The 24,525-nt window shown below is 55.5% G+C and overlaps 1 protein-coding gene across 1 annotated transcript; it reads right to left on the bottom strand.

The window, feature by feature from the left end:
* Positions 1 to 669: 669 nt before the first annotated feature.
* Positions 670 to 17,955, bottom strand: ESR2 (estrogen receptor 2). The gene is made up of 4 exons (XM_048486017.1): positions 17,522 to 17,955; positions 13,678 to 13,853; positions 7,031 to 7,211; positions 670 to 1,051 (listed from the first exon to the last, which is right to left on the bottom strand). Exons 1-4 carry the CDS (start codon positions 17,953 to 17,955, stop codon positions 874 to 876), a joined length of 969 nt encoding a protein of 322 aa, XP_048341974.1. The 3' UTR covers positions 670 to 873.
* Between the last annotated feature and the right edge of the window lie 6,570 nt (positions 17,956 to 24,525).

Here is a 24,525-nt window from a genome sequence, read left to right as displayed (position 1 = left end):
CATTCCTGCTGTGTGACCTTGGGCTCTCTGGAACTCTCTCAGCCCCACCTACCACACAAGGTGTCTGTTGTGGGGAGAGGAAGGGAAAAGAGCTTGTAAGCTATCTTGAGTCTCCTGCTCCTCCTCCTCCTCCTCCTCCTCCTCCTCCTCCTCCTCCTCCTCCTCTTCTTCTTCTTCTTCTTCTTCTTCTTCTTCTTCTTCTTCTTCTTCTTCTTCTTCTTCTTCTTCTTCTTCTTCTTCTTCTTCTTCTTCTTCTTCTTCTTCTTCTTCTTCAGGAAGCCATCTCTTGACTGTCTGGCATCACCCAGAGTCTGTCTCTGTCTCTGTAGAATGGGCTCCCTGAAGAGGTAAGCAGGGAGCCATCCTTCAAGATCTTCTGGAGGCACCGCCAGGCCCGCTTATTCGCCAGGCTTTCAAGCAGGCTTAAACAGTAGGCCTCTTTTGGGGAAGGGAGGGATTTGAGTTGTGATATTTCTGGCTTTAATTGGAATTTCTTTTTAACTATTATTGTCAGCTGCCTCGAATCATGATAGACGGGATTAAAATATTTTGGGGGGAAAGGACAGTCCTGAAAGTTCATAAGGGGTGGTGACAAGTTTCCTCTCTAGAAGGCACTCCAAAAGACAACGTTTGGTGAAACCACAATCGTGGGCGAGTTGCTGAGTGCAAACCGTGAGATGTTCCGAAAGAGCTCTCAGCTGACCTGCACCGGTCGAAAAGGATCAGCGGTACCATCCAAGAAAAATAAATTACTAGGTTTAGGAAAGAAATCAAGGCCGGTCTCTTCTCTCTTAAAAAATAATAAAGGGCCCTCCGTTCTAATCCCCATCTATTTGCTCAGCAAGACCCTGGATCTTCCAAATGGTTAGGAAATCACTGGGGCGTTTCTTCCGATGTCTCTGTTGGTTCCGACCGGTTATACTCCAGAGGGGAGACCGCTGTTTTCCGGTGGCTTCGGACGGTGTGAGCGTTGAGCATTTCCAGGAGCAAATCGTAGACGGGCACCACGTTCTTGCACTTCATGCTGAGCAGGTGTTCCATCCCTTTGTTACTGTGAAAAAAAAAACACACAAAGAGGTCACCAAGATGCCGGGGCGGATCAGGGGGCTGAAAAGGCGGTTATCGCTGATGCTCTGGGAACAGCGTAGAAGTCGCAGCTCAGATAAGAGTCCCGTTGTTCGTTGCAAAGCGAAGCAGAAGTTAAACAGCAGCGTCTTAAAGACTAACGAAAGTTATCCCAGCGTAAGTCTTTGTAAGTCCGAATTCACTTCATCACACGCACATTCACAAGGGACGCGTTTATATATAATGTCTCAAGCAACGGGAAAGTGAGAGTGGGGAAAATGATAAAAACACAATAACAGATATCAGTCTGTGGGGAGGGATTAAACTCAGCATGTGGCGGGGGAAAGATTAGCCACTAGATAGCTCACGTTGCCAACTTCCAGCTGGGGATACTGGAGATCTTCCAGTATTGCAAGTGCAAATGACAGAGACCAGTTCATTTGGAGAAAATGGTTCCTTCGGAGGGTGGACTCTATGGTATTATACTTGCTGAGGCCCCTCCTCAAACTCTGTCCTCCCCAGGCCTCACCCCCAAAATCTCCAGGCCTGTCCCAATCCAGAACTGGCAACCCTGAAGAGCAAATTTTCCCTGAGAGAGCCATGAAGTTTTCTGGTTGCCCTTAGGCCAAGCACTCTCCTCTCATCCTAAATGAACCCCAAAGGTGGTTGTGAGTGTAACCCCCATGCTCAGAATGGGTTGACCCAGAAAGGGCTGGAGACTCAAAGCAGCAAGAGGCTGCAGAGCTCATGTAGTTTGGAGGAGACAAGGCTACCAGACTCGGACCTTGATTTGTATAAGCTCTTAACACCTTGTTAAGGTAACTGCAATGTTGTTGGGAACTACTGGGAAGGTAGTTGTTTATTTTTGCCATGTTGTAAATGTTGGAGTTTATTGTTTCAGGGTTTTTTTATGTTTGTAATGAGTGAGAGTTCTCCTGGAAACCTTCATCATATTGAATCCTGTTCACCAAGCCCTTGGAGTCTTCAGGAGCCAACCCACTTGCAAAGAAGAATTGGACTTGGCAGTATCAGTAAACTGTAAATATAAGGAATTGAAAATGCAACCTGAACAGGACCTTGAAGTGTGATGTTAAATGTTGATGTTTGATGTTATATGTTAAGAAAGTAAACCGTTTTGATTTAAAAAATTGTTGTTGCAAACTCATTCCAAGTTCTGCCCCACAGAGCCCACAAGCTGAGGTTACATGAGGACAGAATGGAAAACTGGGATGCAACATACCCCTCTATGATATCCTTGAAGGAGCTGTTACTAGGACTGTCAACCTTCAGCCAGGGCCAAAAGATCTCCCAGAATGCCAACTGATCTTCAGAGGGCAGAGATCAGTTTCTCTGGAGAAAATGGTGGCTTGGAAGGGTGGCGTCTGTGGCATTGTATGCCAAAGTAGGGTGACCAATCTGTAGGTGAGGCCGGGGAGTCCTCTTGGAATTACAGCTGGTCTCCAGTCCACAGAGAGGAACTCCCCTGGAGGAAATGGCAGCTTCAGAGGGTGAACTCTATGGTGTACCAGAGTGTCTGGAGAAATAGCCTAGAGCAGTGGTGGCGAACCTTTGGCACTCCAGATGTTATAGACTACAATTCCCATCAGCCTCTGCCAGCATGGCCAATTGGCCATACTGGCAGGGGGCTGGTGGGAATTGTAGTCCATAACATCTGGAGTGCCAAAGGTTCGCCACCACGGGCCTAGAGTGACACACATCCCCAAATGAGCACCCCCCTTCTCTCCCCAAATTCTCCTCATGACACTGCCCCAAAATCTCCAGGAATTTCCTCAGCCTGGAACTGACAGACAGGCCTAAGCATGACAAGTAGGGGTCCCAGCTCTGGGTAGGAACATACCTGCAGATTTGGGGGGGGGGGTGGAGCCTGGAAAGGGCAGAGTTTGGGGAAAGGAAGGACCTCACCTGGGTACAATGCCATGAGAGCCCACCCTCAAAATCAGCCAATTCATCCAGGAAAAACTGCTCTCTGTTGTCTGGAGTTCAATTGGAACAGCAGGCTATCTCCAGTCACCATCTGGAGGTTGGGAACCCGAATGACAGGGAGGAGAGGGAGGTAATAGTAGTAGCAGTAGAGGAAGAAGAGAAGAAGAAGAATTTGGATTTCTACCCCACCTTTCTCTCCTGTGAGGAGACTCAAGGTGGCTTACAAACTTCTTTCCCTTCCTCTCCCCGCAACATAAGCATAAGCATAAGCATTTTATTGTCATTGTGCACGCACAACGAAATTTACAGCAGCATTCCTCGATGCACACAATTTCAGACTCATACATCATCCTCACTTTCCCCTTCCTCCACCCATCCCTACACAGCCCCACACAGACACCTTGTGAGGTAGATGGGGCTGAGAGAGTGCTGAGAGAACTGTGACTAGCCCCAGATCACCCAGCAGGAATGTAGGAGTGTAAACACATCTGGTTCACCAGATAAGCCTCTGTCACTCAGGTGGAGGAGTGAGGAATCAAATCCAGTTCTCCAGATTAGAATCCACCTGCTCTTAACTACTACACTATGCTAGCTCTCAGAAGAAAGTCTTAGGGGTCCCAAAAATCTGTGTTTAAGGGACCCCACCTTGGACTTTGTTGTTTGTTCTGCAAAAAGCAAACCAAACTTTGTGAATATCACACACACTTGAATCATTTGACCAGGTGCTTGGGAGCAGCAGCAGCAGCAGCAGCAGAAGGCCATTGCTTTCACCTCCTGCCTGTGAGCTCCCAAAGGCACCTGGTGGGCCACTGCGAGTAGCAGAGTGCTGGACTAGATGGACTCTGGTCTGATCCAGCAGGCTAGTTCTTATGTTTTTATGTTCTTACTTGCAGGGTGCTGATGCTATCTGAAAGTGCTGATTATACTATCTAAAAGCTTTTCAGTGCAAAGGAGTTATGGGCAGAGAGGTGGGTGTATGGACTCCCTCTGCCCAATCAAAGACTCCTTGATGAATGCAATTTTTGGCCTTGCCGCCGTATCATGGCCACATGAGCAAGTCCTTGGGTTTTCTAAGCCAAAGTTCTTAATGAGGTTTGATTGCTTCAAGGAGAAAGAGCAGATATTGCCGCAGAAATACACTTGCCGCAGAGACAGAGACAGAAATACACAAGCCGCAGAAATACACTTGCTTTGGAAGTCAAAGCCTCAGTAGGAATGAATTACAAAAGAGCTGCTCTCTGTGCAAAGTGAATTGTGGCCAATCCAGACAGAGGGGAACCGTGGATTGATCTGACAAAAAGCAGAAACCTTTTTTTCCTTTTGGCAAATAAGAAAAAAAAAAGGGGGGGGTGGTTTTTTATCACCATCTGTGTCTTTGTTTTTAAATATCGTGTAATTAGGCTTTTAATACTGTTGTTATATTTTATATTTTATGTTGTACATTGCCCTGAGCCCTTTGGGGGAGGGCCACTCATAAATCGAATGAATGAATGAATGAATGAATGAATGAATGAATGAATGAATGAATGAATGAATACATACATACATACATACATACATACATACATACATACATACATACATACATACATACATACATACATACATACATACATATGCAATAAAAATATGCAATAAAATATGCAATAAAAATATATTTTCCCAAAGAAAAATTTTAAAGTTATAAATTTGGACAATCTGTCTCTGATTATATGCGCAAAATTGGAGAGAGAATAAGATACCCACAAAAGAGGACTGGATTCTGAAAGGTACGGAATATTCAGAAATGACAAACCTGATGAAACTATTAAGCGGCAATAGTTTGGATGTTTTTTTTGAAAACTGGAAACCTTTTACAGAATATCTTTTGAAAACCTATTCAAATAGAGAAAGTAGTACCAGGGTTTGAAATCCATTGTGAACACTAGAATGCACTTAAGAAATAACTATTGAACTAACGTTTTAATTATATGCATGAACTTTTAATCAAAGATGAGATAGCTGGAAGTCAATATATGATGTGTAGTGGGCACTGGCGTAATGCCCATTGGGCAAGGTGGGCAGCTGCCCAGGGCATCACCTTGTGGGGGGCATCAAAATGCTGGGTTCGTTTTTGGGTATTTTAGTGGTTTTCCATTTTTGGCCTGCAGGGGGCGCAGTTTTTAGGCTAGCAGCACCAAAATTTCAGCGTATCATCAAGAGACTGTCCTTATGCTACCCCCCAAGTTTGGTGAGGTTTGGTTCAGAGAGTCCAAGGTTATGGACTCCCAAAGGGGGTGCCCCTATCCCCCATTGTTTCCAATGGGAGCTAATAGGAGATGGGGCTACAGTTTTGAGGGTCCATAACTTTGCCCCCCCAAACCAAACTGCACCAAACCTGGGGGGTATCATTAGGGAAGTCTCCTGATGAGACCCTGAAAGTTTTGAGACTGTGCCTTCAGAAATGTGCCCCCCACAGCCTGCAACCCCCATTGACAGCAATGCAGAAAACTCAATGCAGAACAAAGATTCTTGGGCAAATTTCTAGGATGTTCCTGCAGGGGGTGCATTTTTGGATGTATTGGCACCAAAATTTCAGGGTATCATCTGGAGATGATGGCACCCCCCAAGTTTGGTGCAGTTTGGTTCAGGGGGGCCAAAGTTATGGACCCTCAAAACTGTAGCCCCATCTCCTATTAGCTCCCATGGGAAACAATGGGGGATGGGGCACCCCTTTTGGGAGTCCATAACTTTGGACTCCTTGAACCAAACCTTACCAAACTTGGGGAGTATCATAAGGACAGTCTCCCGATGATATGCTGAAATTTTGGTGCTGATATATCTAAAAATGCACCCCCTGCAAGCACCAATGTCCTGGTCGTGGTGGAGTGGCCGCCCATGGGGGGGGGGGACATCCAACTCAGGTTTTGCCCAGGGCTACAGTTTGGCCAGGGCTGCCTCGTTACGCCCCTGGTAGTGGGTTGTGGTGTTTTTTATGTTTGTATGTTTTGTTTCTTTTATGTGTGAGAAAATGTAAAAATATCAAACATCATTTTTATGATTATAGTTATTAATAATTAATATTATTAATCAATATCAATTAATTTATTAGTTGATATAGTTAATATTACTAGTGGGAAAAATTAAAAATTAATTGATATTATTTATTGATAAGCAACAATGGGTGGGAAAGAGATATACAGAAAACAAACAAACAAACAAACAAACAAATGTTCATCACTTCAGGTCTACCGCTTTATTTATTTATCTGCTTATTTATTTTCTTTAAAACATTTCTTCCTTAGGGAGCTCAAAGCAGCTTCCACTATAGATCAAAAAACATAAAATAAAATACATTAAAATATAAAAACCAAGTTCTAAAATCACAATTTAGAACTGCTAACAAACGTAACAAAAATCAGGCCAAAATAAAACCATCTTTAACTGGCTCCTAAAGGCTGAAAGAATGATCACACGGCTTGCCATTTGGTTATGGGGGACAGGAGATCTCATACTCCCATTGCCCATAGATACTCTGGTGGCTGGGGACGGGGGCAAAAATTGCTGTTGAATGAGGGTGTAATGTCCCTTCCAGAAAGAACTCAGATGTGATGCAGTGCCACTCTAGGAATTGCCAGAAACTCTATGGTTTTACTACAGAGCTTCCAGTGATTCTTAGAGCTGCATGATGTCACTTTTGGGTTTGTCCAGAAGTGATGTTATGCTGTTATTTGACAGTGTTCCCTGATTTCCCCTCCCAGACTCTCCCCCACTGGCAATCCTAGCACACACCCATCCTTAACCAGCAGACAGAGTTCCTTAATCTTCCAGCAATACGAAGCAATCTTTGTAATGGACAGAAGGCACAAAATTTAAGAACGTCAGCAAGGAGCTCGCATAAATCTCTAAGAAGCGAACAGGACCAACAAATAGGGCAACAAGAAGCCAAAACAAGAACACCTAGTATGCTTCTGCATTCATAATAAAAAATTATTAGAAGCTTTCAAGGTTGAATGTAGACCACTATCCGGAACGCCCTTACCTTGCGTGCCGGACATGCGATAGCAGCATCAGCAAATTGGCCAGGCGAGTGGTTTGTTGAGGCAGCGGGATTCCACTTTTTGCAATGACCCACACTAAAGCATCAGTCACTGCATTCAGTAGATGGTGCAGCTTCTTGTTATTTTGCGGTTCCTCAGTTGTGGATGACAGTGGGAACATTGCTAAATGAGGAAAACAGAACAGTGCATTAGTATTGTTATGGAAGTTGCGTATGGGGCTACGTATATTTTCTGTCTAGTAAGCATAATTAGCAAAAAGCCTAACCAGCTAGGTGAACCATATTTACATGCTTCAAACCCCCAGGTCAGTGCTTACTGTTGCCCTTTCACTCATGAGCAAGTATCTGCTGGTTCTTGCAAAATAGCAAACGCAGCGGTTCCAATAGCACTCAGTCACTAATTTCCTAAGTGCAACCGCAAAATGTATTTTCAGCTATAAATATTTTTCAACTGTAGTCTTGCAACTAGCATATCTTTACAATTTTTATATCAGTATTGTGTCTCCTTTCGGACAGTGTATGGAAACCTGTGAATGGAACTCATGGCAAGAGAAGGAAGTCAGGAAACTTGGTAACTGCGTGCCACCAATGCACAGTCACATGGCTTATAAGGAACATTAAGAACATAAGAACATAAGAACATAAGAACTAGCCTGCTGGATCAGACCAGAGTCCATCTAGTCCAGCATTCTGCTACTCGCAATGGCCCACCAGGTGCCTTTGGGAGCTCACTTGCAGGATGTGAAAGCAATGGCCTTCTGCTGCTGCTGCTCCTGAGCACCTGGTCTGCTAAGGCATTTGCAATCTCAGATCAAGGAGGATCAAGATTGGTAGCCAGAGATCGACTTCTGCTCCATAAATCTGTCTAAGCCCTTTTTAAAACTATCCAGGTTAGTGGCCATCACCACCTCCTGTGGCAGCATATTCCAAACACCAATCACACGTTGCGTGAAGAAGTGTTTCCTTTTATTAGTCCTAATTGTCCCCCCCAGCATTTTCAATGAATGCCCCCTGGTTCTAGTATTGTGAGAAAGAGAGAAAAATTTCTCTCTGTCCACATTTTCTACCCCATGCATACTTTTATAGACTTCAATCATATCCCCCCTCAGACGTCTCCTCTCCAAACTAAAGAGTCCCAAACGCTGCAGCCTCTGCTCATAAGGAAGGTGCTCCAGTCCCTCAATCATCCTCGTTGCGCTTCTCTGCACTTTTTCTATCTCTTCGATATCCTTCTTGAGATGTGGTGACCAGAACTGAACACAGAACTGAACATTGATCAGAACCCATGACATTCATTTTCTTTGGGTGTTTTATGTGAATTATATGGTTTAAATTAGTTATTCAGGCAATTCTGCAGGGCTTAGTTCTCCCCATCCCAGGGGGCATGTGCCCACTACCCATTTTGGCAGCTCCAGTGATAACCTGGGCTCAAATAAGAGGGTTGTCCCATCCTTTGTATTTTTTTTACAACTGGAAGAAATACACTCTGAAGTAGCATTTTAAATCTGTCTAGAACAGGGGTAGGGAACCTGCGGCTCTCCAGATGTTCAGGAACTACAATTCCCATCAGCCCCTACCAGCATGGCCAATTGGCCATGCTGACAGAGGCTGATGGGAATTGTAGTTCCTGAACATCTGGAGAGCCGCAGGTTCCCTACCCCTGGTCTAGACCCAGTTCTTTCTGAACGCTCTCAGTCCCACCTGCCTCTCAAGGTGTCTGTTGTGGGGAGAGGAAGGGAAAGGAGCTTGTAAGCCATCTTGAGTCTCCTTATATGAGAGAAAGGTGGGGTATAAATTCAAACTCCTCCTGCTGCTGGAGATTTGGGGATGGAACCTGAGGAGGATAGGGACGTCAGTGAGGTATGCCACAAACTCCACACTCCAAAGTATCCATTTTCTCTAGGGAAACTGATATCTCTGGCGTGGAGATGAAGCGTAGGGGTTCTCATGTGACATGGAGGATGCTACAGAAATAGGGGCCTTCTTCATAACATTAAGCTTCCCCCCCCCCACCCAGCCCATGGGTATGTTCTCTTTCCAAACCAGCTCTGAATTGCCACACACCCCCTCCAGTTTTCTGCATGGAAGGGAAATCTAGCTTTAAAAACACATGCAGAGCATACAAACAAAGAAAATAACCACATGAAACGTAGAGGAACGTCTGAACTCTCTAGCGGTGCCATCTGTGAGGAAAACATAATCTTTTCACTCAGATCAGCTCATTAGGAAATGTTTGCAATAATTTGTGATCCAGCCCGACTGTCACTTAAAAAAAACCCAACAGCTGCGAAATATCAGCTGCCTTCCCTACAATTACTTATTTGGAGGCAGAGGAAGGAGAAATACTGCCCCGGTTTGCCCTTAGACCTCCCACACAAGTTCCTCAAGTGCACCGGTTTTAATTCTTGCAAATTTCGCTTGTGGCAGACAACATGTTTGCTGTGGATTCGACACGAAGAAAGGCACTGAATGTTTTACGGAGGCCCCAGATATGTCACAGCCGTTTTAATGGTTGTGTTTTTGTTTCTAACATTGCCTCTGGACAGCTCAAGGCATGGCTTCCCCCCTCCCTACTTCACCTCTATCCTCACAACAACCCTGTGAAGTAGGACAGGCTGATCAGAGATGACTGGCACAAGAGCATCTGGTGAGCTTTGCAGCAAGCCGGATTTCAGCCCAGAACTTGCTCCCATATCACACTGTCTCTTGATCAGGTTCATGCTAACATGCCAATCAATTAAATATCCTTTCAAAACACACATCGGTTTTGCCTTTTAAATAGCCAGAGCTAGGAGGAAAAGCCCACCTGGAAGTCCAAAATGTACAGGAAGGGTTGAAGAGTAGAGGTTGCCAGCTCCAGGTTGTGAAATTCCTGGAGATTTGGGGGTGGAGCCAGGTGAGGGAGGAGTTTGGGGAAGGGAGGAGTTTAGCAGGCTATAATGCCCTAGACTTTAATCTCCAAAGCAGCCATTGTCTCCAGGAGAAATGATCTGTCATCTGATCAGTGGTAATCCCAGGAGATCTCCAGGCCCCACCTGGAGTTGGCAACTTAAAGAAGACACCTGCTTTGCTGGAGAGGTGGAACTTCCTGGTTGTATTTATTTATTTTATTTATATCCCACCCTCCCTGGTAGGGCTCAGGGTGGCAAACAACAGCATAAAAAATATAAAAATCTTCAATAATCAATCATAAAACCATAAAATAAATAACAGATGGTGATAACCCCCGCCCCTTTCCGCACCCATGGGAGGCCAACAATGATATTTTAATTCAACACGGCTGGCAAGATGTAAAAGCCAGGCGGAATAGCTCCATCTGATGGGCCCTGTGAAAACAATTTAGGTTTCGCAGGGCCCTGATCTCACTGAGGAACCTATTCCACCATAAAGGTCCAGACCCTCATAGTAGATAACCGGATATCTTTTGGGCCAGGGACCTCCAGCAGGTTTTCCTCCGATGAGCAGAGAAACCTCATGGGGCAATATAGGGAGATGCAGTCCCGCAGGTATGCAGGTCCAAGACCACTCACAGCCTTAAAGATCAACACCAAAACTTTGAATATGTTCCAATACTCGGTTGGCAGCCAGAGAAGTTGGTACAGGACTGGAGTCAATCGATCCCTATGTGATACCCCAGTAAGGAGCTGGCTGCTGCATGTTGTACGAGCTTAAGTTTCCAGGTCACAGACAAAGGAAGGCCACCAGCATAGAGCAAGCCTTCCGGATCAAGGAGAAACTGTCTCACACACGCTCTGACCACTGAGCCTCCAGACTCTTAAGAACATAAGAACTAGCCTGCTGGATCAGACCAGAGTCCATCTAGTCCAGCACTCTGCTACTCTCAGTAGCCCACCAGGTGCCTTTGGGAGCTCACGTCCAGGAGGTGAAAGCAATGGCCTTCTGCGGCTGCTGCTCCCGAGCACCTGGTCTGCTAAGGCATTTGCAATCTGAGATCAAGGAGGATCAAGATTGGTAGCCATAGATCGACTTCTCCTCCATAAAGCTCCTTGGAGGAAGGAAGAGATGCAAACACCAAATATTATATATTTTGATTCTGTTTCTTCTGACCACCTGCAGGCTGACAATTGAATCCAAGAACGGGTTTATCGTTGGTGTGCAGGGAGGAGAATTTCTATTATTCTATAAAACTGAGCTCTTACAACTCAGCAACGAACCATATCCAGAAAAGTTGCTGGCAGAAGCAGGATTTTTCACCTCTGAAACAGCTGCTAGAATTCCATTTTAAAAACTACCATTAAAGATCACAACAAATCAACCACAACACAGTAACGCAGAGCACAACAGTTCTGTTTCCGCAATCCCAGCATTCTCTGCTCCAAACAGATCTCCCTCCATCTTGTTTTCCTCTGTTGCAGTTCCAAAGGTGTGTTCATAATACGGTTTTCAAACCTCAGTTGTGGGTGAGGGATCATCCCTTTGGGCTTGGACAGATTTATGGAGGAGAAGTCGATCTATGGCTACCAATCTTGATCCTCCTTGATCTCAGATTGCAAATGCCTTAGCAGACCAGGTGCTCAGGAGGAGCAGCAGCAACAGAAGGCCATTGCTTTCACCTCCTGCAGGTGAGCTCCCAAAGGCACCTGGTGGGCCACTGCGAGTAGCAGAGTGCTGGACTAGATGGACTCTGGTCTGATCCAGCAGGCTAGTTCTTATGTTCTTATGTTCTTATCCCCCACCCTCCCCCACTCTCTCAGCCTACTTGGAGGCAGGCAATGGCAAACCACCTCCAAGCATCCCTGAAAACCCTCTGAGGTCACCATGAAGTCAGCAGTGATTGGACAGCCCTTTACACCTGTATGGAAATCACAACATCGGTTTTATATTATTTGAAAATCTGTGTGACCAAACTGTTCTGTACAGAGCAGATTCCATGCGCTGCCAGGAAGGCTGTTTGTATCAAAGGTCTCATGGAAAACAAGATAAAAATGTTGTCCCAGAAAGTCTCTTAACATATGTCATGGCCTTCAAAAGGTCAGGTTACCTCGATCCATTGTAAAGCGTAGGTGATCAAACCAGGTTAATATTTTCTCATTCCTGGGTAATTTATATTACTCGTACCCAGATTTTTATACTCTTTTTATAGAAGATAATGTTATCCCCGTACTTGTCACCCCAATCTCGGGTAATTCTCCAAACAGATCCAACAAATGTGATATGTCCCTATTCCTGTCAGACCAGTCCAATAAATCTGCTCTTAAAGCAGCTACATTCAGTGCTTCAGTCTGCTTAATAAGGAAGCCCTCGGTTAAATCTTTTTACTAACTAAGCACATATCACAAAAGTTAACTCAATGAAGCTATGAATTTTTTGCTATGTCTATATATTTTCGCTTGCGTGTCGTTGACTCTACTGATTACATTTTTGTCAGCCGATCTAGGATAGTAATAGTAAAATTGATTGATTGATCGATTGATCGATTGACTGACTTGGGAGTAAGAAGAAGAGGAAGAGTTTGGATTTATATCCCCCCTTTCTCTCCTGCAGGAGACTCAAAGGGGATGTCAATCTCCTTTCCCTTCCCCCCTCACAACAAACACCCTGTGAGGTAGGTGGGGCTGAGAGAGCTCCGAGAAGCTGTGACTAGCCCAAGGTCACCCAGCTGGCGTGTGTGGGAGTGTACAGGCTAATCTGAATTCCCCAGATAAGCCCCCCTCACAACAAACACCCTGTGAGGGAGGTGTGGCTGAGAGAGCTCAGAAGAGCTGTGACTAGCCCAAAGTCACCCAGCTGGCGTGTGTGGGAGTGCACAGGCTAATCTGAACTCCCCAGATAAGCCTCCACAGCTCAGGCGGCAGAGCGGGGAATCAAACCCGGTTCCTCCAGATTAGATACACGAGCTCTGAACCTCCTACGCCACTGCTGCTCCATGGGAGCAAGTGATGTCTGGGTAAACACGCCCTCAAAAGCATCTCCCCAGAAATTCTGTTTCAACTGAATCCCCCAAAAATCCACACTTGAGATCATTTTTTAAAAAAAATCTAATTTGGAGCCAGGGTTGTTAAAGTATGGGGCTATGATCTGGGGGACCCAGATTCAAATCCCCGCTTGTGTCACGGATGCCTGATGGGGGGGGTGCTTTTGGGCCAGTCACTTTTGGGCCAGTCACCCTCAACCTAACTTACCTCATGGAATTGCTGTGTGGATAAAACAGAAGAAAAAGAAGAGTTTGGATTTATATCCCCCCTTTCTCTCCTGCAGGAGACTCAAAGGGGCTGACAATCTCCTTGCCCTTCCCCCCTCACAACAAACACCCTGTGAGGTAGGTGGGGCTGAGAGAGCTCCGAGAAGCTGTGACTAGCCCAAGGTCACCCAGCTGGCGTGTGTGGGAGTGCACAGGCTATTCTGAATTCCCCAGAGAAGCCTCCACAGCTCAGGCGGCAGAGCTGGGAATCAAACCCGGTTCCTCCAGATTAGATAAATGAGCTCTTAACCTCCGACGCCACTGCTGCGTAAGCCGACATGAGCCGCTTTTGAGTCCCCATTGAGGAGAAAGGTAGGATATAAACAACGGAAATAAATAAGTTTAGATTGCCCCCGTTTTACATACAGTTTGGTCTTAACCTTTTACTTCAACAAAATGGCATCCTTCATCACATCCTTCTCTTTACCTTGAATGCTTCGCTTAAAGAATGCTTTGCACCCTTCGCACGACCAAACGCCATAATGATATCCCGAGGCATAGTCGCTGCACACGGCACAGAAGTGCGCATCCCGTTTGGAACCGGGGCTGTCCGTCATGGGGCTTGTGCAATCGTTGCTGTTGGGTTTCCTCTTCAGGGTCTCTCTGGGGGCAAAGGGGCAGATCGGTCACAAAACAGTAAAATGGAACTCGCCGGCAACTACTTCTGCAGTCTTCACATCTAATTTCCTTACAGTTCATTGGGCCCCCACAGCACTTTAAAATATCTTTTTTAAAGGAGCAATGAGGTCCTTCGGGGGGGCCCTGAGAATGCTGTCCCGTTTCATTTGGCCCTGAATTAATCTCTAGACGTCGAAAAGAAAAGAAAAACCAGGGCAATTCTCCCCTAAACTGTCATTGGTTAGCAGAGGTGGATTCTGCAGAGGGCAAATATAACAGGGCGCAATACAAACTGTTTCTGGGGCGGGGGGCTTTTCACAGGTCTTATCCCCAACACAAGTTTGCCCCGTTTGATTTCCCTCAACCTGGGATTTTCAAAAATTGCGAAACCAGCCGTCCTTTCGCAAAACCCTGGGTTGGAGCTGCTCCCACGCGAACGGCCAAGCCGGAAACGTTTTATTTCCCTCCCTTCCATCCAGTCACTGTAAATTCCACGCCGTCCATCGTCAGGGGAAATCCACCCACCTGCCATTCTGTGCCGATCGCCCAGCAGGTTGGGGGCAGATTATCTGAGCGCCCGAGGGTTTACAAAGTCCCCCAAACACGTTTTCTCCCCCTGGCAGTGAGTATGACCAAAGTACAGCAACACATTCATTATTTCCCGGCCGCCGCAGGGAAGTCCCTCTTTCTTTTTTTCCTTTTCTTTTGTGTGTTGTACATGCGGAGTTACACAGGTGCAGCCGATCGTATTGTGGGACAATCAGTTCTGTATTCCTGCACAGCTACACATGTATAGAAGGGAATTTTAAAGAGAGAGAGAAGTTTCTCCGTACGAAAGCATGAAAGCAGTGTTTCCATTGGCTGCAATCGCTGCCTGAATGGGAAAAAGGAAACCGGGTTCTTTTATAATGGCTGCAACCCAGGAGCATGGGGACATGGGATATCGCCGGGCACATCATGTGGGGGGCGCTGGCAGTGGTGGGATCCAAAAATTTTAGTAACAGGTTCCCATGGTGGTGGGATTCAAACTGTGGCGTAGCGCCAATGGGGCTGGGCGGGGCACGACGGGGGCATGGCTGGGCATTCCGGGGCAGGGCATTCCTGGGCAGGGCTGTGGCAAGGACGCAGCCGCTGTGCCGGTCCTTGGGCTGGAAACGAATGCACGCAGGCGCAGGCTGCCATGCAAGCCGGTGCACCTCCTGCTAGACTGTTTCAAGTTCTGCGCGCTACTGCTGAGAGGAGGGGCGTAACTGAGGCAAAAATCACGTGGCAAAATCACCAATTAGTAACCCCCTCTCAGCACACACAAATAATTAGTAACCTACTCTCGGGAACCTGTGAGAACCTGCTGGATCCCACCTCTGGGTGCTGGGTGGGTGCAGCACCCTGGCAGGTGCCCGGTGGCTCCCCCGTGCCGGGGTGCCGCCCACCGGCTGAGTTGTTCACCGCAGCCACAGGCTGGCTCCCCCCCAGGGAGGCTGGGGAGGGCAAGAGTCAGCATACCACTGCGGCGCCCACCCGAGCTCCGCCCTCCCCTGGCCTCCTTGCTGGTTCCTGTAAGTGGGGCACAGGGGTGCGGGGAGCCGGGCGCGGGGAGGGGCGCGGGGAGCCAATCATGCCCTCGGGCACCATTTAGGCCCAGTACCACTGCTACAACCCCTTATACATTTACTGTGCAGAATCCACCAGAGATAGCCTTAGATAGCCTTAGAGCATTCCATAAATATATGCTCTGGTAATACCAGGGAGCTTTATATATGCTCTGGTAATACCACGGAGCTTTTTCTTTTAACTAAGCCTTCCCCTTCTTACTTGAATGGTCCAGGACAGCTCTGTGAGAGGAGGAGGAGGAGGAGTTTGGATTTATATCCCCCCTTTCTCTCTTGTAGGAGACTCAAAGGGGCTTACAATCTCCTTGCCCTTCCCCCCTCACAACAAACACCCTTGTGAGGTAGATGGGGCTGAGAGAGCTCCGAGAAGCTGTGACTCGCCCAAGGTCACCCAGCTGGCGTGTGTGGGAGTGCACAGGCTAAACTGAATCCCCCAGATAAGCCTCCACAACTCAAGCGGCAGAGGTGGGAATCAAACCCGGTTCCTCCAGATCAGAGTGCACCTGCTCTTAGCCACTGCTCTTAGCCACTACGCCACTGCTGCTCCAGAGGAACGTGTGAACACATTTCCCCCCCGTCCACTGAAGTGAATCGCACACATAATGCTCCGCACGAGTGATGAACGCGGAGCATCAGACTGTGAGGATTTCTTCAAACAAGAAGAGAGGCTTAAAATATCAACTTTTGCTGTCTGCGCATGTGAGACTCAAGAAATTTTCCTTCTAAGGGAAAGTTTTTGTATATCGCCTTTAAAAACAAAATCCTCTATAATTTTTTTTTTTTTAAAAAAAATGGCCTTATGCCCATTTAATCAAGGAAAGGCGGCCTGGGGTAACGCAGTTCATCCTCTTCCCATCTCTGAACTTTCATTTAAGTTATAATTCAGGGGTTTTCAATACTACAATCATGGTTTCCATGGCGATAAATTAATGTCATGAACACGGCATTAAGGCGCAACCACAGAATGAAACAGAAGGGAGACATGCGAGTGCAAGAGGAAAGCGTTCTTCTGCAACCAACAGACGAGACATTGCAAGATGAGAAATTACTCTTCCTCCTTGAGCTCGGAAGGAAGGGAGCCAGTCTGAGTGAACCTCCGCAGAGATCAGCCCTTGCCAGCCAGCAAAGAGATGTTTTTAAAAACTGCTTTTCTTCAATATATGGATCTACTCCCATTGCCAGCCCTTTGGATTTATACCCCACCTTTCTCTCCTGTAAGGAGACTCAAGGAGGCTTCCAAGCTCCTTTCCCTTCCTCTCCCCACTACAGATAACTTGTGAGGTATTTATTTATTTATATTTATTTATTTATTATTTGAATTTATAGACCGCCCAATCCCCGATGGGCTCTGGGCGGTGTACAACACTATATTTGCAATATATAACAAGGGTCACAATGGTGACTAAATACACTAAAATCCATTAAAAACCATTAAAACCATTTAAGCAGCGGACAAAAGCGGTAACAATAATGATGATGATGATGGCGTCCCATAACCCAATTCCTTTAAACCGCCCCAAAAAGGAGGGAGCGGCCAGACTCTTCCTTAAAATAAATATACAGATAAATTATAAAATAGTGAGCAAAAGCCCAAGGAGCAAAGCAAAGGAGGGGGGGAGGGGGTGCACCTCAGCGACTGGACACTCCAAAGGCCCGGCGGAACAACTCAGTCTTGCAGGCCCTGCGGAATTCACCAAGGTCCCGCAGGGCCCGGACAGCTGGAGGGAGAGTGTTCCACCAGGCCGGGGCCAGGGCTGTAAAGGTCCTGGCCCGTGTGGAGGCCAGCCGCATCATTGAGGTAGGTGGGGCTGAGAGAGTTCCTAAGAACTGTGACTAGCCCAAGGTCACCCAGCAGGAATGTAGGAGTGCAGGGACACATCTGGTTCACCAGATAAGCCTCTGCCACTCAGGTGGAGGAGTGGCGAATCAAACCCTCAGCCATGGCACAAGTACCGCCCCTCCCTGGATTGTAGTGCTTGTGAGTTAGTAAGACTGACAGGCAGACAGACAGACAAGACAGACAGAAGTAGAAATCTTTTAAACCTGTGCATAGGCAGGACGTGATCCACAGGTCTCGCTTCACACCACGGACTCTTTGGTTGCTCTGAGTATAAAACTGACGGCTGGCAGTGTAAAGTCAAAGGAGAGATGTGTCCCGGGGCGGCCCACAGCACGCTGGGGCTTGTCGTCTGCCGCAAAGCAGCGCTTTCCGAATCATTGAAGCTGCCAGGAAGGTTATAGTTCATCATGGCAGGGCTGTAGAAGGCCATTGCGGAATACTCGTGCCTGTTTTCCATGTACGAGGACGGGATGTAGATGGGGCTGTGCTCCACGGTCAGAGCAGACTGGCCGCAGCTGAACGGGATGGCGGAGCTGAGATCCGAGAGGGTGCTCTTCACGTCCGTTTTGCTGTGCCCAACTTCTTGGATCGGCGGTAACTGGGAGAAATCCTTGTGGGAGGACGTGCAGAGGGACATGTCGGAGCAAGAGAGAGGCCCAGACGCCTCCCGTTCAGACAGTCATCCTGAAATATTTAGTCTGGAAGACAGAAACGTTAGTTTGTCTCGTTGGCCATTTTCACAGCTATTGCAAGAATGCGTTCACATCTTCGTCCTCTGGACTGACTTTAGCTGCTTTGGCATAAATGGTGATTTGTAAACAAGCACTTTTCCTATGAGGTAATGCAAAGCTGCTGTCCCTCAGAGAGCTAAGATTGAGAAAGCTGTTGTGTACCACTACTCCAACTGTATTGGCATTGTCTACTCCCAGTGGTAAAAATCCTTCAGGGTGTAATGCCATCTGCTGTTTTGGGAAAGCGTACATGCCGTGGTGTGCAGGAACACCTCTACAGGCTAGCTATGGGGGGAAATCTCTTGTGCCAACTGGTGGGGGGAAATCTCCTGTGCCAACAAACCCTTCCTGTTGCCACTCAACTGGGTAGTGGGGGTGAAATAAAAGAGAACAGTGGAACTGGCAACTTCCAGTCTGATGATGTCACTTCCAGTGTGGCTGGAAATGACATCAGTATGTTATTGGGAATGTCATTACAACCCTCTCGGCCACCTCTTGAGTATACTGCCAAGTGCTGGGACTGCTAGTTGTGGGTGCAGAGCTATGCAAGCAGATGTCTGTTGTGGCCTGTGTGGGGAATGACCCACACAAGAGACTTCCTTGATCTCCAGACAGTGGCGGAGCTGCAAGGGGATGTTGTGTGCTCGAGCCGTGCATCGGACGCTTGCCTGGGGGGTGGAAAATTGCCCGCAGGTCCCTCCACCTTCCCCCGTGGTGCCTCCCCGCAGCGCCCCCCCTTCCTACACTTTCCTTAGTTCCTTTCCTTTTCCTAGAACTTTTTCAGGATGAAAAAAAGGCCTGTTCACAGTACAGGCTAAAAATAAGTTGCATATTAAAGTTAGTAAGTTGCATATTAAAGTGAGAACATCAGCAATTTCATGCTTGAGCTCTTTAAGAACTCTTGGGTGAATGCAATCTGGGCCAGGGGATTTGGTAGCATTTAGTTTATCAATGGCTGCCAGAACTTCTTCCTTGTCTACCACTATCTTCGTTAGTTCCTCGGATTCGCCTCCTAAGAAGCTTGGTTCAGGTGCAGGAATTTTCCTCACCTCCTCTTGGGTGAAGACAGATGCAAAGAATTCATTCAGCTTTTCTGCAATCTCCCTGTCATCTTTTAGCACACCCTTTGTTCCTTTGTCATCTAACGGGCCTACCGCTTCCCTTGCTGGCTTCCTGCTTTTGATGTACTTGAAGAACTGTTTGTTGCTGGTTTTGATGTTCACAGCCATGCGTTCCTCATAATCCTTTTTTGCCTCCCTTACAGCTAACTTGCTTCTCTTTTGCCACCATTTGTGTTCTCTCTGGTATTCTTTATCAGTTAAGTTGGACTTCCATTTTCTAAAAGACATCTTTTTTTCCCTAATAATTTCCTCAACGTCCCTTGTTAACCATGGTGGCTTTCTTTTGGACTGGGCGCTGCCTTTCCTAACCTGTGGAACACATTCCAGTTGAGCTTTTAAGACTGTGTTTTTAAATAACCTCCAAGCATCTTGGACATTTTTGACTCTCTTGATTTTCCCTTTCAGCTTCCTGCGCACTATCCCCCTCATCTTTGAGAAATTTCCCTTTCTGAAGGCAAATGTAACTACATTAGTAGTTGTCACTTGTTCGCATGCAGAGATACTGAATCTGACAGCATTGTGGTCGCTGTTCCCTATTGGCTCAACAACACTGACTTCCCGCACCAGGTCCTGGGTCCCACATAGAATTAGATCTAGGATCACATCTCCCCTGGTTGGTTCTACAACCATCTGCTCTAAGCCACAGTCATTTAGCATATCCAGGAATGTTCTCTCCTTACTATGACCTGAACATGCATTTTTCCAGTTTATATGGGGATAGTTAAAATCGCCCATTACCACGACATTTTTGCTTTTGTTGGCCTCTCTAATTTCTTTTTCCATCTCAGTGGGGGGGGGGTGGGGGGGGGGGGGGGTGGGGGGGGGGGGGGGTGGGGGGGGGGGGGGGTGGGGGGGGGGGGGGGTGGGGGGGGGGGGGGGTGGGGGGGGGGGGGGGTGGGGGGGGGGGGGGGTGGGGGGGGGGGGGGGTGGGGGGGGGGGGGGGTGGGGGGGGGGGGGGGTGGGGGGGGGGGGGGGTGGGGGGGGGGGGGGGTGGGGGGGGGGGGGGGTGGGGGGGGGGGGGGGTGGGGGGGGGGGGGGGTGGGGGGGGGGGGGGGTGGGGGGGGGGGGGGGTGGGGGGGGGGGGGGGTGGGGGGGGGGGGGGGTGGGGGGGGGGGGGGGTGGGGGGGGGGGGGGGTGGGGGGGGGGGGGGGTGGGGGGGGGGGGGGGTGGGGGGGGGGGGGGGTGGGGGGGGGGGGGGGTGGGGGGGGGGGGGGGTGGGGGGGGGGGGGGGTGGGGGGGGGGGGGGGTGGGGGGGGGGGGGGGTGGGGGGGGGGGGGGGTGGGGGGGGGGGGGGGTGGGGGGGGGGGGGGGTGGGGGGGGGGGGGGGTGGGGGGGGGGGGGGGTGGGGGGGGGGGGGGGTGGGGGGGGGGGGGGGTGGGGGGGGGGGGGGGTGGGGGGGGGGGGGGGTGGGGGGGGGGGGGGGTGGGGGGGGGGGGGGGTGGGGGGGGGGGGGGGTGGGGGGGGGGGGGGGTGGGGGGGGGGGGGGGTGGGGGGGGGGGGGGGTGGGGGGGGGGGGGGGTGGGGGGGGGGGGGGGTGGGGGGGGGGGGGGGTGGGGGGGGGGGGGGGTGGGGGGGGGGGGGGGTGGGGGGGGGGGGGGGTGGGGGGGGGGGGGGGTGGGGGGGGGGGGGGGTGGGGGGGGGGGGGGGTGGGGGGGGGGGGGGGTGGGGGGGGGGGGGGGTGGGGGGGGGGGGGGGTGGGGGGGGGGGGGGGTGGGGGGGGGGGGGGGTGGGGGGGGGGGGGGGTGGGGGGGGGGGGGGGTGGGGGGGGGGGGGGGTGGGGGGGGGGGGGGGTGGGGGGGGGGGGGGGTGGGGGGGGGGGGGGGTGGGGGGGGGGGGGGGTGGGGGGGGGGGGGGGTGGGGGGGGGGGGGGGTGGGGGGGGGGGGGGGTGGGGGGGGGGGGGGGTGGGGGGGGGGGGGGGTGGGGGGGGGGGGGGGTGGGGGGGGGGGGGGGTGGGGGGGGGGGGGGGTGGGGGGGGGGGGGGGTGGGGGGGGGGGGGGGTGGGGGGGGGGGGGGGTGGGGGGGGGGGGGGGTGGGGGGGGGGGGGGGTGGGGGGGGGGGGGGGTGGGGGGGGGGGGGGGTGGGGGGGGGGGGGGGTGGGGGGGGGGGGGGGTGGGGGGGGGGGGGGGTGGGGGGGGGGGGGGGTGGGGGGGGGGGGGGGTGGGGGGGGGGGGGGGTGGGGGGGGGGGGGGGTGGGGGGGGGGGGGGGTGGGGGGGGGGGGGGGTGGGGGGGGGGGGGGGTGGGGGGGGGGGGGGGTGGGGGGGGGGGGGGGTGGGGGGGGGGGGGGGTGGGGGGGGGGGGGGGTGGGGGGGGGGGGGGGTGGGGGGGGGGGGGGGTGGGGGGGGGGGGGGGTGGGGGGGGGGGGGGGTGGGGGGGGGGGGGGGTGGGGGGGGGGGGGGGTGGGGGGGGGGGGGGGTGGGGGGGGGGGGGGGTGGGGGGGGGGGGGGGTGGGGGGGGGGGGGGGTGGGGGGGGGGGGGGGTGGGGGGGGGGGGGGGTGGGGGGGGGGGGGGGTGGGGGGGGGGGGGGGTGGGGGGGGGGGGGGGTGGGGGGGGGGGGGGGTGGGGGGGGGGGGGGGTGGGGGGGGGGGGGGGTGGGGGGGGGGGGGGGTGGGGGGGGGGGGGGGTGGGGGGGGGGGGGGGTGGGGGGGGGGGGGGGTGGGGGGGGGGGGGGGTGGGGGGGGGGGGGGGTGGGGGGGGGGGGGGGTGGGGGGGGGGGGGGGTGGGGGGGGGGGGGGGTGGGGGGGGGGGGGGGTGGGGGGGGGGGGGGGTGGGGGGGGGGGGGGGTGGGGGGGGGGGGGGGTGGGGGGGGGGGGGGGTGGGGGGGGGGGGGGGTGGGGGGGGGGGGGGGTGGGGGGGGGGGGGGGTGGGGGGGGGGGGGGGTGGGGGGGGGGGGGGGTGGGGGGGGGGGGGGGTGGGGGGGGGGGGGGGTGGGGGGGGGGGGGGGTGGGGGGGGGGGGGGGTGGGGGGGGGGGGGGGTGGGGGGGGGGGGGGGTGGGGGGGGGGGGGGGTGGGGGGGGGGGGGGGTGGGGGGGGGGGGGGGTGGGGGGGGGGGGGGGTGGGGGGGGGGGGGGGTGGGGGGGGGGGGGGGTGGGGGGGGGGGGGGGTGGGGGGGGGGGGGGGTGGGGGGGGGGGGGGGTGGGGGGGGGGGGGGGTGGGGGGGGGGGGGGGTGGGGGGGGGGGGGGGTGGGGGGGGGGGGGGGTGGGGGGGGGGGGGGGTGGGGGGGGGGGGGGGTGGGGGGGGGGGGGGGTGGGGGGGGGGGGGGGTGGGGGGGGGGGGGGGTGGGGGGGGGGGGGGGTGGGGGGGGGGGGGGGTGGGGGGGGGGGGGGGTGGGGGGGGGGGGGGGTGGGGGGGGGGGGGGGTGGGGGGGGGGGGGGGTGGGGGGGGGGGGGGGTGGGGGGGGGGGGGGGTGGGGGGGGGGGGGGGTGGGGGGGGGGGGGGGTGGGGGGGGGGGGGGGTGGGGGGGGGGGGGGGTGGGGGGGGGGGGGGGTGGGGGGGGGGGGGGGTGGGGGGGGGGGGGGGTGGGGGGGGGGGGGGGTGGGGGGGGGGGGGGGTGGGGGGGGGGGGGGGTGGGGGGGGGGGGGGGTGGGGGGGGGGGGGGGTGGGGGGGGGGGGGGGTGGGGGGGGGGGGGGGTGGGGGGGGGGGGGGGTGGGGGGGGGGGGGGGTGGGGGGGGGGGGGGGTGGGGGGGGGGGGGGGTGGGGGGGGGGGGGGGTGGGGGGGGGGGGGGGTGGGGGGGGGGGGGGGTGGGGGGGGGGGGGGGTGGGGGGGGGGGGGGGTGGGGGGGGGGGGGGGTGGGGGGGGGGGGGGGTGGGGGGGGGGGGGGGTGGGGGGGGGGGGGGGTGGGGGGGGGGGGGGGTGGGGGGGGGGGGGGGTGGGGGGGGGGGGGGGTGGGGGGGGGGGGGGGTGGGGGGGGGGGGGGGTGGGGGGGGGGGGGGGTGGGGGGGGGGGGGGGTGGGGGGGGGGGGGGGTGGGGGGGGGGGGGGGTGGGGGGGGGGGGGGGTGGGGGGGGGGGGGGGTGGGGGGGGGGGGGGGTGGGGGGGGGGGGGGGTGGGGGGGGGGGGGGGTGGGGGGGGGGGGGGGTGGGGGGGGGGGGGGGTGGGGGGGGGGGGGGGTGGGGGGGGGGGGGGGTGGGGGGGGGGGGGGGTGGGGGGGGGGGGGGGTGGGGGGGGGGGGGGGTGGGGGGGGGGGGGGGTGGGGGGGGGGGGGGGTGGGGGGGGGGGGGGGTGGGGGGGGGGGGGGGTGGGGGGGGGGGGGGGTGGGGGGGGGGGGGGGTGGGGGGGGGGGGGGGTGGGGGGGGGGGGGGGTGGGGGGGGGGGGGGGTGGGGGGGGGGGGGGGTGGGGGGGGGGGGGGGTGGGGGGGGGGGGGGGTGGGGGGGGGGGGGGGTGGGGGGGGGGGGGGGTGGGGGGGGGGGGGGGTGGGGGGGGGGGGGGGTGGGGGGGGGGGGGGGTGGGGGGGGGGGGGGGTGGGGGGGGGGGGGGGTGGGGGGGGGGGGGGGTGGGGGGGGGGGGGGGTGGGGGGGGGGGGGGGTGGGGGGGGGGGGGGGTGGGGGGGGGGGGGGGTGGGGGGGGGGGGGGGTGGGGGGGGGGGGGGGTGGGGGGGGGGGGGGGTGGGGGGGGGGGGGGGTGGGGGGGGGGGGGGGTGGGGGGGGGGGGGGGTGGGGGGGGGGGGGGGTGGGGGGGGGGGGGGGTGGGGGGGGGGGGGGGTGGGGGGGGGGGGGGGTGGGGGGGGGGGGGGGTGGGGGGGGGGGGGGGTGGGGGGGGGGGGGGGTGGGGGGGGGGGGGGGTGGGGGGGGGGGGGGGTGGGGGGGGGGGGGGGTGGGGGGGGGGGGGGGTGGGGGGGGGGGGGGGTGGGGGGGGGGGGGGGTGGGGGGGGGGGGGGGTGGGGGGGGGGGGGGGTGGGGGGGGGGGGGGGTGGGGGGGGGGGGGGGTGGGGGGGGGGGGGGGTGGGGGGGGGGGGGGGTGGGGGGGGGGGGGGGTGGGGGGGGGGGGGGGTGGGGGGGGGGGGGGGTGGGGGGGGGGGGGGGTGGGGGGGGGGGGGGGTGGGGGGGGGGGGGGGTGGGGGGGGGGGGGGGTGGGGGGGGGGGGGGGTGGGGGGGGGGGGGGGTGGGGGGGGGGGGGGGTGGGGGGGGGGGGGGGTGGGGGGGGGGGGGGGTGGGGGGGGGGGGGGGTGGGGGGGGGGGGGGGTGGGGGGGGGGGGGGGTGGGGGGGGGGGGGGGTGGGGGGGGGGGGGGGTGGGGGGGGGGGGGGGTGGGGGGGGGGGGGGGTGGGGGGGGGGGGGGGTGGGGGGGGGGGGGGGTGGGGGGGGGGGGGGGTGGGGGGGGGGGGGGGTGGGGGGGGGGGGGGGTGGGGGGGGGGG

The sequence above is a fragment of the Sphaerodactylus townsendi genome, linkage group LG02, assembly GCF_021028975.2.
Source record: "Sphaerodactylus townsendi isolate TG3544 linkage group LG02, MPM_Stown_v2.3, whole genome shotgun sequence".
In the NCBI taxonomy this organism is placed as follows: Eukaryota; Metazoa; Chordata; class Lepidosauria; order Squamata; family Sphaerodactylidae; genus Sphaerodactylus; species Sphaerodactylus townsendi.
Note: the sequence above shows the minus strand (reverse complement) of the source record. Positions and strands in the feature narration are given on the sequence as shown.